Source organism: Phalacrocorax carbo, chromosome 18, assembly GCF_963921805.1.
Source record: "Phalacrocorax carbo chromosome 18, bPhaCar2.1, whole genome shotgun sequence".
In the NCBI taxonomy this organism is placed as follows: domain Eukaryota; kingdom Metazoa; phylum Chordata; class Aves; order Suliformes; family Phalacrocoracidae; genus Phalacrocorax; species Phalacrocorax carbo.
In genome coordinates this window covers 7,334,181-7,348,300 of record NC_087530.1, presented here as the reverse complement: position 1 = coordinate 7,348,300, position 14,120 = coordinate 7,334,181, and the positions used below count along the sequence as shown (strand labels likewise).

At 63.2% G+C, this 14,120-nt stretch overlaps 1 protein-coding gene across 4 annotated transcripts; it reads right to left on the bottom strand.

Moving 5' to 3' along the window:
- Window positions 1-1,231: 1,231 nt before the first annotated feature.
- Window positions 1,232-9,052, bottom strand: CERCAM (cerebral endothelial cell adhesion molecule). 4 transcript variants are annotated; one of them, XM_064468365.1, is made up of 14 exons: window positions 7,647-7,693; window positions 6,506-6,615; window positions 5,899-6,009; window positions 5,578-5,695; window positions 5,366-5,500; window positions 5,075-5,279; window positions 4,874-4,993; window positions 4,650-4,726; window positions 4,362-4,468; window positions 4,114-4,246; window positions 3,809-3,936; window positions 3,527-3,730; window positions 2,335-2,571; window positions 1,232-1,649 (listed from the first exon to the last, which is right to left on the bottom strand). In XM_064468365.1, exons 3-13 carry the CDS (start codon window positions 5,970-5,972, stop codon window positions 2,337-2,339), a joined length of 1,536 nt encoding a protein of 511 aa, XP_064324435.1. In that variant the 5' UTR covers window positions 5,973-6,009; window positions 6,506-6,615; window positions 7,647-7,693; the 3' UTR covers window positions 1,232-1,649; window positions 2,335-2,336. The 4 variants fall into 4 exon arrangements, with proteins under 4 accessions (XP_064324435.1, XP_064324436.1, XP_064324434.1 ...); XM_064468366.1 differs by lacking the exon at window positions 7,647-7,693 and adding an exon at window positions 6,687-6,797; XM_064468364.1 differs by lacking the exon at window positions 6,506-6,615 and having other exon boundaries at window positions 4,874-4,987; window positions 7,647-9,052.
- Between the last annotated feature and the right edge of the window lie 5,068 nt (window positions 9,053-14,120).

Here is a 14,120-nt window from a genome sequence, read left to right as displayed (position 1 = left end):
TGCGAGCGCGGCTGCAGTGAGAGCCCCAGCACGGGCAGCAACTTGCCCGCATCCCAGTGGGCGCTGGAACAAGCACCAGGACCCTTGCTGGGTCACACATACCGCAGCGCTGCTGCTGCTTCCTTCCTCCACTCCAGCTGGCACCAGTCCTCTCAGCTCCCAGCTCCTCCCGTAGCATTGAGGCTACCTGTGACCAGGGGACAGGCAGAAAAGCAAAGGTGTCCCCAACCTTCCCATCACCTCTCCACCCTGCTCTGTTGCCCGTGCCTGTACTGGCTGGGACCCTGAGATTGTGGACCATGCACTCAGTCATCTCCTACTCCCTGTTCTCCAGTAGAGCCACGTGGATCTTCAGGTCCCATGTGATCTCCTGGAGCTCGTTGTTTTCCTTCAGGAGGTCCCTGCTGTAGCTGTTCAACCTGCCCCGAATGATGCTGTCCTGAACCATTTGGTGGCCTCAGACATCCCGCTGTGGGTCTCGGCTACCGAGGCTTCTACCCACTGCTCCATCGCCTTCATCAAGCTGTGGGGAGAAGAGGAGCACAGCCCCCAGACCCTGGGTGAAGGCAGCAACACACCATCCTGGGGCTAACCCCAGCAGCTGCTCCAGGGCCAAAAGGGGCAGGCAGCTGCCAGGCAGGGGTGGAAAGAGGCAGCAGCTCTGGGGAGCTCACATCTCCCCAGCTCACCCAGACTAGGGCTAGTTGCAATGTTTTTAAAGAAATTTCTCCCCCACCCCAGAAAACCCTCAATTTTCAACCGAATGTCACCCTGCTGAGGAGCTGAGGTTTAGCACCAAACAAGCCTGGGCTCTTGGAAAGCAAACACCCTCCTCCAGAGCTGGCCGCAAAGGTGACAGATGCCGGAGCGCAGCAGGACTCGGCTGCACATCTCGGTGCTCAAGCTGGTGTTGGGTTTTCAGTCCCAAGGCCACAGCTAGTGTCAATGAGGGAAATCGTTTCCATCAGCATTCCCAGGGGACAGCTGAGCTCCACAGAAATGTCACCCACCTTTTCACCCCTGGACTCCAGGGGAGAGCTCCAGTCCCTGCCTCCCACCCCACCTTCCTCCCTCCCTTTCTCCATTACAGATTTCATTCCCAAAGCAATCCCCAGCCAGGGGAACTGCCAGACCCTCACACTGCAGCTCCAAGATGACCCCGGCGGGGTATGCCCTGGGGACATTACGTGGGGCAATGGCACCCAGCACAGCCAGCACCCGGTACGTCAGCTCAAACACAGTCTGCTTTAATCCTCCGTGGGCTTCAGCCCAGACACGGCACAGGTGAGGGACAAGCCCAGTCAGCAGCAGGATGTGACATGTGCCACTGCAGGAGCCAGCCCCCAGCTTGAAAAACACTCCCCAGAGTCCAAGCTGGAGGGAGATGGCAGAGTTGGCATCACTCAAGGCAGTCCTGGAGATGTGTCCTCAGCAGAAACAGAGCACAGTGCTCCCCCCGTCCCTCCACCTGGCAGGGAAAGGGCTCTCCAGGAGCCCTGGGGCAAATCCTGCCCTGGGTGAATTTGCCACATGTAGACTGGAAGGACCCCAGGGGGAATCTGTCCGGGGCAGCTGCATCTCTCAAGTGTGAGTGGGCAGGATCAGCCACCGGCCGGCGGTGCTCCCAGATGGGTCACAAGCCCTCGGCCCTAGGAGGCAAGGATGCAAACGTTAGCAGTCAAGGCAGGAGCAGCCCCGACACGTTCACGCTTGCAGTAGAGGCAGTGGGAAGATTGTTTTCCAGCCGCCCCCGGTCTGGCTGCTCCCAGGGAGGCTCTGCTGCCAGCACAAGCAACCTCAGACAGGGAAAGTCTGACCCGATGTTAACTGTGGCGGTGCTGTATTGGGGCCAAGCGAGTGCAGGTGCTTGCCTGCCTACACAGCCACGCCGCGCAGACACAGCCCCAGGGAGACCTGCTTTTGCAGGGGAGCAAGCAGCACCAGGGTGAAACAGTCCCCTGCGTTATGGCCCCAGCACTCTCCAAACTAGGGTGATTTTTGCAGGAGGCCAAAGACCATTGTTCCTTCCTTGCTCAAGAGGCTGGGGAGCAGCACAGACTCAGGTAGCAGCATGACACAGTCCCCTAGTCCCCACCAGCCCAGTGCAGCCCCACGTGGGACATCTGCACCCCCACCCCCTTCCCTGCCTGAAAAAGAAGGTCTTCTCTCTGTTTCACAATGCTTTGAGTCTGATGGGGAGAGCTGTTGCCACATGGCAAAAAGAAACTAGGCAGCCGGGACACATCCACACATGGTGCTCGCAGAGAGATGCTGCCCAGCTGCTCTGTCCCCTGTCTCTAGCACCACGTGCCCAGGTCCCACAGCCTCACTCACCATCAGAGCTCGTCATGGGCGGTGGAGCGGAGGTGGCCGGCACCACCCCGTGAGTCTCTCAGGGTCTTCTGGGAGCCAGCCCAGTCCGTCTTCTTGGCATCGTCATCCCAGATGGTGGAGGTCTCAGTGTCACTCAGCCAGTTGCTGTCCCCGGCGTAGTGGGTGGGATGAACCAGGAGGGGGTGAGCTGAAAACACCAGCAGGTCCCGGGGGGCGAAGTGCCGCTTGTAATCCTCGCTGGGGAAAGCGGAGCAAACCCGAGAGGAGAAATTGGCTTACAGCACATGGCCCAGTGAAGAAAAAAGGTCTGGAAAAACGGTACCAACCACCCAGGAAAGGCACCGTGTAGGGCAGGTGATGGGGAGAGACACGGGGTACCAGGGAGGGGGAAGGCAGCCAAGCTGGGGGCGTGCTGGCTGCGGAGCCTGGCTGGGGAAGGATGGCAGAGGGGATGGGACCCATCTCTCCCCACCAGCCTCGGTGGCACGGGGCCAGCCCTGGCACAGAGGGGTCTCCGGCACAGTATCCCACCAGCCTGGCCACAGGCCAGGGCTGTCTGGTGCCATCATCCCAGCGAGCATGGGACAGCCAGCTCCTCCTGGTTCACATCCAGAGCACTAATCCACACCTCCATCCATCTCCATCCTCCCTTTTACACATCTAATCCCTCTGTTTCACCATCCTGCTCACTGGCTTTCCCATACCCCTTTCTCCCAGGACACCTGGCCACTGGCACTCACCCACCCCCCCCTAAATTGCCTCCCCCTCTCCAGACACAGCCTTGGCGCTGACCCCTGCCTGGGAATAGGGGCATGTAGGCACTCCAAGATGGGTTTGAGACCCACAACCAGGGGCGGGAGACCACACAGCCTACCAGTACTGGGGTACAGGGGGCTGCTCCCTGCTAGCCATGGGGCCAAGACCGCCATGCAGGGCCAGCACCAAGCCCCGGCTCCATCCCCATCACCGTCCCCCCACCCTGCGCTGGCAGAGGGCCATTTTCCAGCAGCCAGCAGCCAGGCAGCGGCCAAGGGGGGAATGAGCTCATGCTACATGTTTTCCTCCAGCATGAGTAACACCGGGGAGTGGGGGAACAGGGTAGGATGGTGACAGCAGAGAAGAAACACATGTCCCCTCACTGGCAGAGCCATGCTGCTCCACCAGCGCCCGTCCTGCACCCCCAGCTCCTTACTTGGGGTGCTTGTCGTACATGATGGGCAGGAACTCATCCACTGGCAGCATTTTGGAGAGGGGCTCGACAGCCAGCAGCTTCTGCGCCCCACGGCGGGAGATGGCATAGGCCAGCGTCCAGTATGAGTACCCGGCTACCACCAGGTTTTGCACACCCTCCACAGGCACCTCGTCCTCCATGTTCACCTGCTTCCTCCCCAGGTAGCTGTAGGGTGGCCAGCAAGCCATAAGACCAAGCCCTGGGGACCCCCCACCCCACATCCCCCCCAACCCCAGCACCTACATGAGGTCCCATTCCTGCTGTGCCCCCTCCAGCTCCTCCATCAGCCGCTGCAGCCGTGCTGGGAAGGCAGCCTCAAAGCGCACATCGTCCTCAAAGACCACCGACTGCTCCAGCCCCCGGGACACAATCTGCAGGGAGGGGCCAGAGGTTTAAACCCATCCCAGCACGACGCTGGGCCATGCTGGGTCCACTCACCCTGCAGGACACCCCTCTCCCCAGGTCCTCCAGAGACCTGGTGATGCTCACAGAGTCCCTGTCCCATGCTGGTGGCCCTTAGGGACCCCATGACCCCCAGAGTCCCATACCTCCTTCCAGATGTTGTAGTGGCTGAGGAAGCAGCCGACCTCGCCCTTGGTGAGTGTGCGGCCGGAGTAGGGGTCATAGTACCCAGGGAGGAGATCCACCCCCAGCACCTTGATGTCACTGCTGTTGAGGGTGCTGCAAGGCAAGGGGCTGCATGCGTGAAGCATCCCCCCCAGCCATCCCCCTGTCCCCTCCCCAGCATGACAGGGTGGGCTGGCAGAGCAGGGACATGTCCCCCTCCCATGGTCACCTCCCATCCACAGCATCCACCACTCGCGGGGCGATCTCCAGCTCCTGCAGGGACGCCAGCATCCGCTGGCGCCGGTCCGGTCTCCGCACCAGGTTGATGAGGAAGACCTGGGAGGAAGGGGAGAGCCCTGCCAATGGGCCATGTTGTCATGGGGGGGGACACAGCCTGCCTGGCCATGGCAGGATGGGCGACAGGGGGTTCAGCCAAAGCCTGTGGCGGGCTTTGCCATGGATGGATGCAGTCAGAAGAACAGCCAGGGGGACATGGCGGAGCCCACTGGGCACTTACCTCATCAAAGCCCATTTTTGTGAGTGGCTTGGGGAGGAGGGAAATGTGCCTGGAGCGCTGCATGGGGGGGCCATCCACTGCAGAGAGAGGGGACACCCCTTTGGTGGAGCCCAGAACCCACTGGCTGGGACCCAGAGCCAACAGCCCCGCCCTGGGGACCAGCACTAGGTCCCCATCAGTCCTGGGGCAGAAGACACCTCTGGGACCCCACCATCCATGCTCACCCATGGCCTCCAGCGTGAGATGCACAAAGTTGATGCGTTCATCCTCCAGCGTCTGATGAGCCTTCACAGGGACATTGATGTAGCCAAAGCGCTGCTGGTTGCACACATAGACCTCTGCACCTGCCAGGTGGGACGGGTGAGCACCATGGCCTCCCCCCCAGACCCCCTGGCCCCCCAAACCCCGGCCCCTCCAGCCCTCACCAGCCGCTTGGCAGGAGTAGGCAAAAACAATTATATCGTCGAAGGCCCAGGTGTAGTTGGGGTGAGGTGGGTAGAAAGCCAACCGTGATGTCTCCTCCTTCCGCAGGTCGATCAGGAAGGTGGCATAGACCATAGGGACAGCAAAGCAGCCCACCCGCTGCCGGTTCTTGGTGGGGAAGTAGTCGGCCGTCCGCCGGTAGTACCCCTGCAGCACACCGGCATGATGCCTCTGTGATGGGGGGGCTCTTCCCCAATGGGGGGCCCCTTCCCTGGAGCTTTCCAAGGACGTACCTGGGGTGTGATGCCACACCAGAAGTTGGAGTAGAAGGTCTGTGAGTCCAGCATGGGGGCCACCACTGACTTGTTCTGCGCCATGAGAAACTTGAGGGTCTGGTTGTTGGTCAGGATGCTGTCAGTGTCCACAAACTGGGGGGACAACACAGGTCCTGGAGGTGTGGGACACCCTCCTCAGCCCCCACCCTGCTACACCCCATGTCCCTTACCAAGATGTAGTCTGCCCGCTGCTCCCGGGCATAGGTGAGAGCCTCCTGCTTCAGCCTCATCAGGTTTTCATAGCGTTTGTTGCTCCAGTGCTTGGGCCCAAGCTCGTCATCATAGGAGCTGGGTGGGGGGGAGGCAGGGGTTAACCCTGCTCGCTGGGAACGCACAAACTTGGTGCACAATGCTGTGTGCCAGCCGGCTGAGTCAGCCCAGCTCTGCCTCCCCGCCAGCTCCTCCTGGCAGAATCCCCAGATGGGGAGTGGGGTGCTGCTCCGGGAGCCCCTCGCAGCCCACACCCACCCCCCAGTAACCCCACGCCTCACCTGGGCTCCTCCTGCACCTTCCAGGCCACTGAGTGATAGTCCTTCCCCACTGCACCCAGCCACTCCCGCAGCATAGCGGTCGTGTTGTCCAAGTTGTGGTCCGTTGCACACCTGGGGTGAAGGGATGTCACCCTCTGGGGGTCCTCCGCAAGGGACAACCATGGAACCACGGCCCCCTCCCCACACTAGAAATGCTCCTGGGGCCAAGAGGCTGAGCCAGTGACAGACTCACTTGGGAAAGTAACATGTAATGTGAAGGAATGAGGCTGCGCTGGCAGGAGCAGGAATGTGAGGGGAATTTCTTTTTCGGTGCCGCCACCAGCCAGGCTGTCCCATGGCTCTCACCCTGTCCCTGCAGCCTGGTGGCAGACCTGGCCATGCTCACCCCATCCCAACCCTGTGACTGCCCACCATGAACAGCATCAGAGCACAGCGGCTTCGTGCCCCCCACCCGTGCACCTTGCTGCTCCCCATAGCACCCCTGCGCACCCTGCTGCACCCCGCAGCTCTGGCAGCCAGAGGAAAGGCCCTGACAGGCAGCAAAAATTCTACTCCCCAAACCTTCCCTTCCCAGGCACAGCCGGTGTCCCCAACTCTCCCACCGGACCTTGCAATGATGTTCACAGGGACCGCAGCACAGACGGGGCTGAGCCCCACATTGCACTGGGGCAACCCCCAAGTCTTCACAGTCCCCAGAACCCTCGACCTGTCAAAGAGCTGCCCCGGTGTCACAGGGAGCCCCTGGGACAGAGGGGACAAGGCAGGACCTGTGGCCCCCCAGCTCCCACCTCCGCGGGCAGCTGCTCTTGAAACACCCCACAGGGTCCTGCGGCCGGGGGCTCCTGGGGGCTGCAGCAGGCGAAGGCGAGGACCCTCCACTCTTCTGCTGCCAGCAGCTGCCCTCTGCCTCAGCACAGCTGCCCTGCCAGGCCCCCCCCACCAGTCCCCACCTCGGCCCCCCTGCAAAAGCAGCTGCTGAAAAGTTTCCGACAAGCTCAGGCGAGAGACGGTGGCGGTGAAGGAGCAAGGAAGAAAACCGATGGGGGGGACTCCTCTCCCAACCACCCCCCTCAGCATGGTAAAAGGGTGTTTGGGGGATGTCTTTGGGCAAGGGGGAGCTGGGGCCGAGCCCAGCAGGGAGGGGGGAAGCAGCGTCTGTCCCTGATGATGCAGAGTCCCCCCAAGCCCAGGGCTCCCCTCCCTTGCCAGCCCCAAATCTTCAGGAGAGGAAAGGTGGGGGACCTGCCCCCTCACTGGGGGGGCAGTGCCCAGCCCCTCCCGGGTCCCTGCTGGGTCCCACATCCAGGGCAGAGCCACCCCCCACCCTTTGGAGCTGGGGGGGCTGTTAGCACCAGGATCCCTGTTCCTCCCCGGGGTCCCAACCCACCCAGGGTCCCCATTCCCCTCCCCCAGGCCCTCATTCCTCCAGACCTCTGTTCCCTCCAACCAGACCCCCATTACTCCAGGATCACCCCGAATCCCCAGTACCCCCACTCTCCCCAGCTCCCCATTCCCCGCTCTGCATCGTCCTTTGGGTCCCCACGACCCCCGTTCCCCACCCCGCCCAGCATCCCAGTTCCCTCGGAGCTCCCCGTTACCCCCGGGTCCCTGCGACCCCAGCATCCCGGTTCCCCCCGGGGTCCCCACTCCCCCACATCCCCCTCCTCCCCGCGGATCCCCGCTACTCCTCGCACCCCGGGGTCCCGGTTCTCCCCAGGGTCCCCGCTCCCCCCCGGGGGTCCCCTCACCACAGGGCGATGCTCCCAGCGGGATAATCCATGCGCTCCAGGGCGCCCAGGCAGTGCGGCAGCGAGTGCTGCGCGTTACGGGCCAGGAGGGCGAGCACCACCCGCGGCGGGGCCGGGCCGGGCCCGGTGCCGGTGCCGGTGCCGGTACCGGTGCCCAGCAGCAGGAGCAGGGCGCAGAGCAGCCCCGCGGCGCCCATGGCGGCGGCGGCGGCGGGCGGGGAAGGGGCGGGCTGAGACCCGCAGCGCTCAGCGCACCCCCGCCCCCGGCCCGGCCCCGCCGCCGCTGCGAGTCCCGGGGGCGGGTTTGGGTTGGGTTTCTTTAAAATAAAGTCGATATCGGTAAACGGTCCCGCACAGCCCACGGCCGGGGGGCGGGGGGGGGGCGGCGGCCAGAAGCCGGGGTTCACCCCCGATACCCCCGCCCCGAGGCCCGAGGTCCCCGAGGATGCTCCTGGGCATCTCCGTGTGCCCCCTGACAGCTCGGGGTCGGATCCCCGCGGTGCTCGGCGTGGCGTGGGTGACCGGTGGGGAAGCGGATGGGTGGGCAAGAGGATGTGGGGTCTCATAGCTGGGGAGGGATCGTGGCCAGGGGAGCTGGTGGCCATGGGGGATCATGGCCAGGGGGGCCGGTGGCCAGGGTGAGTTGTGGCTGCGTGGGTGGGGCTCATGGCTCTCCCCCATTACAGGCCAAGGCAGCCCACCCCACCGAGCCATGTCCCACCCAGGTTGCCCACTATGGCGGATCATTTGCAGCCTCCCAGGCGAGTATGCAACGTGTCCGAGCCACAGGCAGCACCAGGGCCTTTGGATGTTTCACCAAAACCACTGGTTAACCACCCAATCCATAAATAAGGCCATCAGCTCCCGGAGGAAGCGCAGGCTGGGAGAAGGCCACCTCCTGGGGAACAACTACTCCGCGCACCCCACCAGCGGTGCCAGGCACCCCTCGCTGCGGTGGCACCGGAGCCCTGGCAAGGGGCCATGGCCATGCGGGGCCAAACCTGCACCCACCCGAGGCGGGGAGAGGGCCTGGTCAGGCGGCTGCTTTCACTGGCTCCCCTCATCCCCCTACTCCTGGGGGACCTCCGGGAGGGTTCTGGCTGGGTGCCCACGGGGGTCGGGGGGATGAACAATCAATCCAGCAGCACCTGAAAGAAGCCCCGGGGGGGGCGTGGAGAAGACACGGGGAGCTCCTGTGGCCGGCTGTAAGGAGAGAGAAACGGTTTACAGCCCGAGCTCGGACAAGTATTTTGGGAGGGGCTCCGTGCCAGCGCAGCTGGGTGCTCCCGGCGATGCAGAGGAGCTGCCGGAGGGGGCAGAACCCCAGGAAACGAGCACGGCTGGACCCCACCCGTGTGCGCGCCCCCCCCGGGAGGGCTGGGCGGGGGGGCAGCCCCTCTCCCCTCTCCCCTCTCCCCTCTCCCCTCCCCCCTCCGCAGGAGCCCCCGAGCGCGGCCCCGCGGCCCGCGAACGGATTAAGCTGGACGAAGGGCCGCAGGGAGGCGGGAATGCCCGCGGAGCCCACGGCTGGCTCCGTCCCGCGGGGACACCCACCCGCCGGCACCGCCCCCCCCCGCAGCCCGGCCCCGGCCTCGGCCGCTGCTGCCACCTCCCGGCCCCGCGGCACGGCACGGCCGGGAGCCGCCGGGTACAGGCAGTCAGTGGGGAGTTGGGGCTGCAGAGCCGGATCTGATCCCTGGGTCCCCACATCCCTCCATCCCTGCCCTCCTTCATCGCTCCATCCCTTCCCCCCTACATCCCTCCATCCCTTCCTTTATTGATTCCTGCATCCCTTCCCTACATCCCTGCATCCCTTCCCTTCTTCATTCCTGCACCCCTTCCATGCATCCCTGCATCCCTTCCCTACATCCCTGCATCCCTTCCCCCCTACATCCCTATGTCTCCACATCCCTGCATCCTCTCCTGGGGGTCACAGGTAGCCCCGTCCTGCCCTCAGCACCTGGGAAGCACAGAAAGGGATTTCAGTGCCAAAGATAACTGGATTTTGAGAGGCCTGGATCCCAGACAGGCCAAGCAGGACAGTTCCCAGCCTACAGACTGGGATGAAACCCCGCAGAGCCCCAACACCCCGCACCCCGACTGGGGCTGGGGGGGCCGGAGCCTGGCGGTGCCTTGGCCTGGGCTGGGGCCAGCCCTGGATGCTGCTCTGTGAGCAAGAGTAATGCCTGGCCACTGCTAGCAATTTTTTCCCAGCGCCCCCCCCACCATGTGCTCAGCCCCCGCTGCCCCCTGCCCCAGGGACGTGGCATCCCTGGCTGCATGGTTCGGCCACCCACGCACAGACACAACCCCGCCGCTCTGGCCACAGCCCAGACTGACTCTCCCTGGCCGTGGGCTTGGGGATTGGAGAGAGAGGGGCTGCCCTGCCCGTGGCTCCACCACCCCAGGTGCAGGCAGAGGAAGGGGGTGCCGTCACTGTGCCCTGACGTGGGGAAACTGAGGCACGGGCCAATGCAACGTGCAGCACACAGATGAGCTGGGACTGGCAGAGAGATGAAGCATCCTGCACCTGCCCTGCAAGATCAGCTGAGGTCAGAATTATCCATGTCTTTGCAGCCAGGTTTGCAGCATGCCTTCTCCCCACAGCCCAGCTGCTGCAGGGCTCACAACAGACCCTTGGAGCTGTGGGCCAGGCAACACCTTACAAGCAGCTGTGGCCATGCCATGATAAAAAAAAAAACCCACAAGCGAGCTTGGGGAGAAGAGGGAAATGGAGATTACCTGCCAGGGTACCCACCATGTGGTCCTCAGGGTGACAACCCACCCGGCTCCACACTGCAGCTCGGCACCTCCATCCCTGCCACTCTGCTAGCACAGGGTTGTGATAGACCCTGCACCCCAGGAGTAGGACAGGCAGGTGCGGTGGTAGGTCTTCCCAGGGCTCAGGGCGTGCCCACACAACTGAGGGCATCCCCACGGAGCTCAGGCCATCCCCATGGCTCCACACATCCATGGCAGTACCTGTAATGCAGAGCCAATGTCAGGCACGAAAGCATCCTGCCTGGAAAAGCGCCTTCCCATCCTCATGCTGCTGGAAAGGCAGCAGTGCTGTGCAACACTTCCAGCACCCTGGTTTCTTTTTGTTTTTTTTAACAGGAAAAAGTTGCTTTTCAACCCAGGGTTGAGGCTTTTGGCCACCTCCCGCCTCTCTCCACCCTTCCTTGAAATATTCTAGGATTTTCAGCAAAGTCTTTGAAAACTCCAGGTTCCTCAAATGGCACATCTTTCTGCTTTAAAAGGCTCAGGTTTGATTGCAGAAAGCAAACATATAAAGAGTTATATATGTGTCTACATAAATGCAGAGATTACGTGTGCATGTGCATGACCAGGGGGTTGGTACAAGTCCCCCAGCTACCAAAAATTTTTTTTACACTTATTTCACAAGAAAAAGCACCTCAGGGGCCCAGCAGGCTGGCCAGGTCCATGGTGCCCCTGGGTATCCCTAGGTGCCCCCAGGTATTCCTAGGTGCCCCCGAGGGTCCCTGCTCCCATGCTGTGATGCTGCCCAAGGGACAATGTCCCCTCCAGATCACTGCCCACTTGTCCAGCCTCACAACCCCAGCCTGTTTCACAGGTGGGAAACTGAGGCATGGATCCTGCACAGCCTCCCAGCAGCTGCCTGGCCAGTGGGGACCCTGGACCCAAGGGAGTGCCTGTGACCCAGCCATGCTCCCTGCCCCGCCAGCCCCTCATTCCGAGCAGCTCCAGCTGTTCCAGCTGTTTTCACCACCCTCCAGCCATTGGGTAGCTCAGGAGGCCAGCATTCCCCTCCCAACTGAGTTTTCCTTCCAGGTCTCTGCTAAACCCATTGCATCTGAGGGCGCCGCTCTGCTTTCCTCCTCAGCAGGCAAAAACAATGGATCTTCCCACCCAGAAAAATCCAGGGGGATTTTGGCCATCCTGGGGAGGATTTTGGCCACCCGGGGGGATTTTGGCCCACCCAAGAGGTGCTCTGCCAGAGGAGCTGGAGGCAGGCAGGAGAAGCATCCCCATCCTGGCTGGTGAAGACGGGGAAATCCATGCCACTGTAAATGGGGCAGAGACGCATCACTGGCCCCGGTGCCTGCTGGGCTGCATCCACACACACCTCAGCCTGTTGGGAGACAGCCTGGGGTGTTCCTGGTGGGCTGTGAAAATCAGCGAGAGAGAAGCCTCCCCCAAGGCCTCACTTTGTGCCCTGCTGGGCACAGGGAGCCAGGGGCCGTGTGGGATGCTCTGCTCCACCTGCAAGGCACCACCACACTTGGATCCATGTCTGAGCCATGCGGGCACTTCCCTCCCAGGTGGCGCAGCCAGCTCAGCCCCCAAAATGGTCCCCTTCCTCCCCAGGCTGGACCATGTCTGCCAGCAGTGCCCAGGGCCAGCATCCCCTGGCCCTGGGTGTCAAAGGGGACCCCAGGCACCCATCTGCCCTGGAAGCGGGCAGAGGGACACCTCCTTCAGCAAAGGGAAACCGAGGCAGGTGGCAAATCCCAGGCTGCCCCGTCCCCACTGGGCAGGGAGAGGCTGCACACCCTGCTGGGTCTTCACCCCGGCGGCAACGGGGAGCTGCTCTCTGTTCCCCCACTGCACCCTCTCAGAGGGACGGCAACACAGGGGTACCCTGATGGGATGGGTACCCCCCCTGTGACGCACTGACCCGTGTGCTCCCATCCCCTCTGTCCACTCTGTCCCCTCCCTCCTCTCCCCCTGAGTGGGTCTGGCGGCTGGGTCCCTGTCCCAACCCAGGGCAGCTGTGACCGAAAACAAAGCTGTCCCCTTCGGCACAATACCCTTCTGTCCCCCCCCAGATGCTGACCGCTGGGGTGGGCAGTGGCCGGGCTGGAGGCGTCAAGGGGCCGTGCCAGGCCCCCGCTGGCAGGGGACAATGTTGGCAGTGATGGAGAGTAGGTATTTCAAAAGGTTTTGTTTTCGGGTTGACCCGCCGAGCCGGCGTGACCCTGCAGCCCCCCACCCAGCCCTGCTCCTCCGTCCCAATAGAAATCGGCCACATTCCTGACCTCGGGGGGGGGGAGTTTCAAACCTCCCTAGGAAGGAGACAATGGGGGTGTCAGGGCCGTGATTTAGGAGGGGGGGGGCTCTTTCCATCACAAAGGCGAGACAAAGGCTCTCGGTGCTGGGAAAGGGGCTTCAGCGGTGGCTCAGGAGCGGCCGTGGTATTGTGCCTGGCCAGCCGGCCTTGGCGGCAGGACAGCCAGGGCCCACTGGGTCCCAGCGGGTCCCACCAGGTCCCATTGGGTCCCACCAGACTCCCCACCCCAGCCCCTACCGCAGCCCTCCCCACAGCCACCCTGGGACCAGGGTCTGCTGGCTTCTTGGGTGTCACAGTCACCCATGGCAGGAGGGAACAGGTCCCCCATCCCCACGTGGGGTGGCTGAGACACCCCCAGCTCCCCTCAGCGCCCCACACCAGCAGGGCTGGACAGAGACCAGCCTGTCCCAGGGGGCTGTGGGCACTCCACAGGTCAGGGCATGGACTGGGGCCAGACCCCCCCTGGGCAGCTGTCCCCAGTACGGGGGGACACTCAGAGCCCTGCACCACCCACCCACCCCCACCCCCACCCCCCAGCATTGGCCCTTCCTGGGTGTTCAGGGCCAGGGTCCCACTCCCCTCTCCCAGGGCCGGTCCTGGGGCCAAGGGCCAGACAAGGGATGAGCAGCTCCTCTGTGCACTGCTCAAAAGGGGCTTTGTGCACCTCGGGGCTGCCGGCACCCAGCACCACCCGCCACCACTGGCACGGGCACCGTGCTGGTGCCCACCCTGCTGGCATCTGACAGCCTGCGTCCCCCCCAAACGCCCCTCTTTCCAACTGCTCCCTGCCCTGACCCTCCTCCTCCATTCCTGGGGGGGGCTCAGCCCCAAACCATGGCAAAAATCCCCCCCAAAAAAACCAGGAAACTGCTTAAGCAGGCGCCCAACTTACAGTGTCCTCTGCCGCCGAGCTGAGCCCACGTCTCCGGCCAGTGTCCTGGTGCCGTAGGGCTCGGAGCCTGCACGGAGAGGGGATTTTTTTACAGGAGAAGTATTTTTCTCCTGGTGCTGGATGGCTGATCCAAAGGAAAAGCTGGAAACAAGTTCATTGGCTTTTCTCTCACTCCCTCTGCTTGCCCTAATTTTTATTTTCCTGGCAGCCGGCGAGAGGAAGGGAGCTGGCAAGGTGATGCTTTTTTGGGAAGAGGGGAACTGCTGGTGAAAGAGTCATTCACCGCGCCGGGAGCCTGGGAAAGCGGCGAGCCGGGGGGCCGGCGGGAGGGCGGGAGCCTGATCACTGACTGCCGCGCCGAGGCTGACCACTGTGCCGAGGCTGACCAGTGTGCCGAGGCTGGCCGCCATGCCGAGGCTCACTGCCATGCCGAGGCTGACCGGCGTGCCGAGGCTCATGGCTGTGCCGAGGCTGGTTGAGCGGAGGCCGGCGGCAGGTGGAGGGGCGCCGGCAGGATGCACCAGGAAGC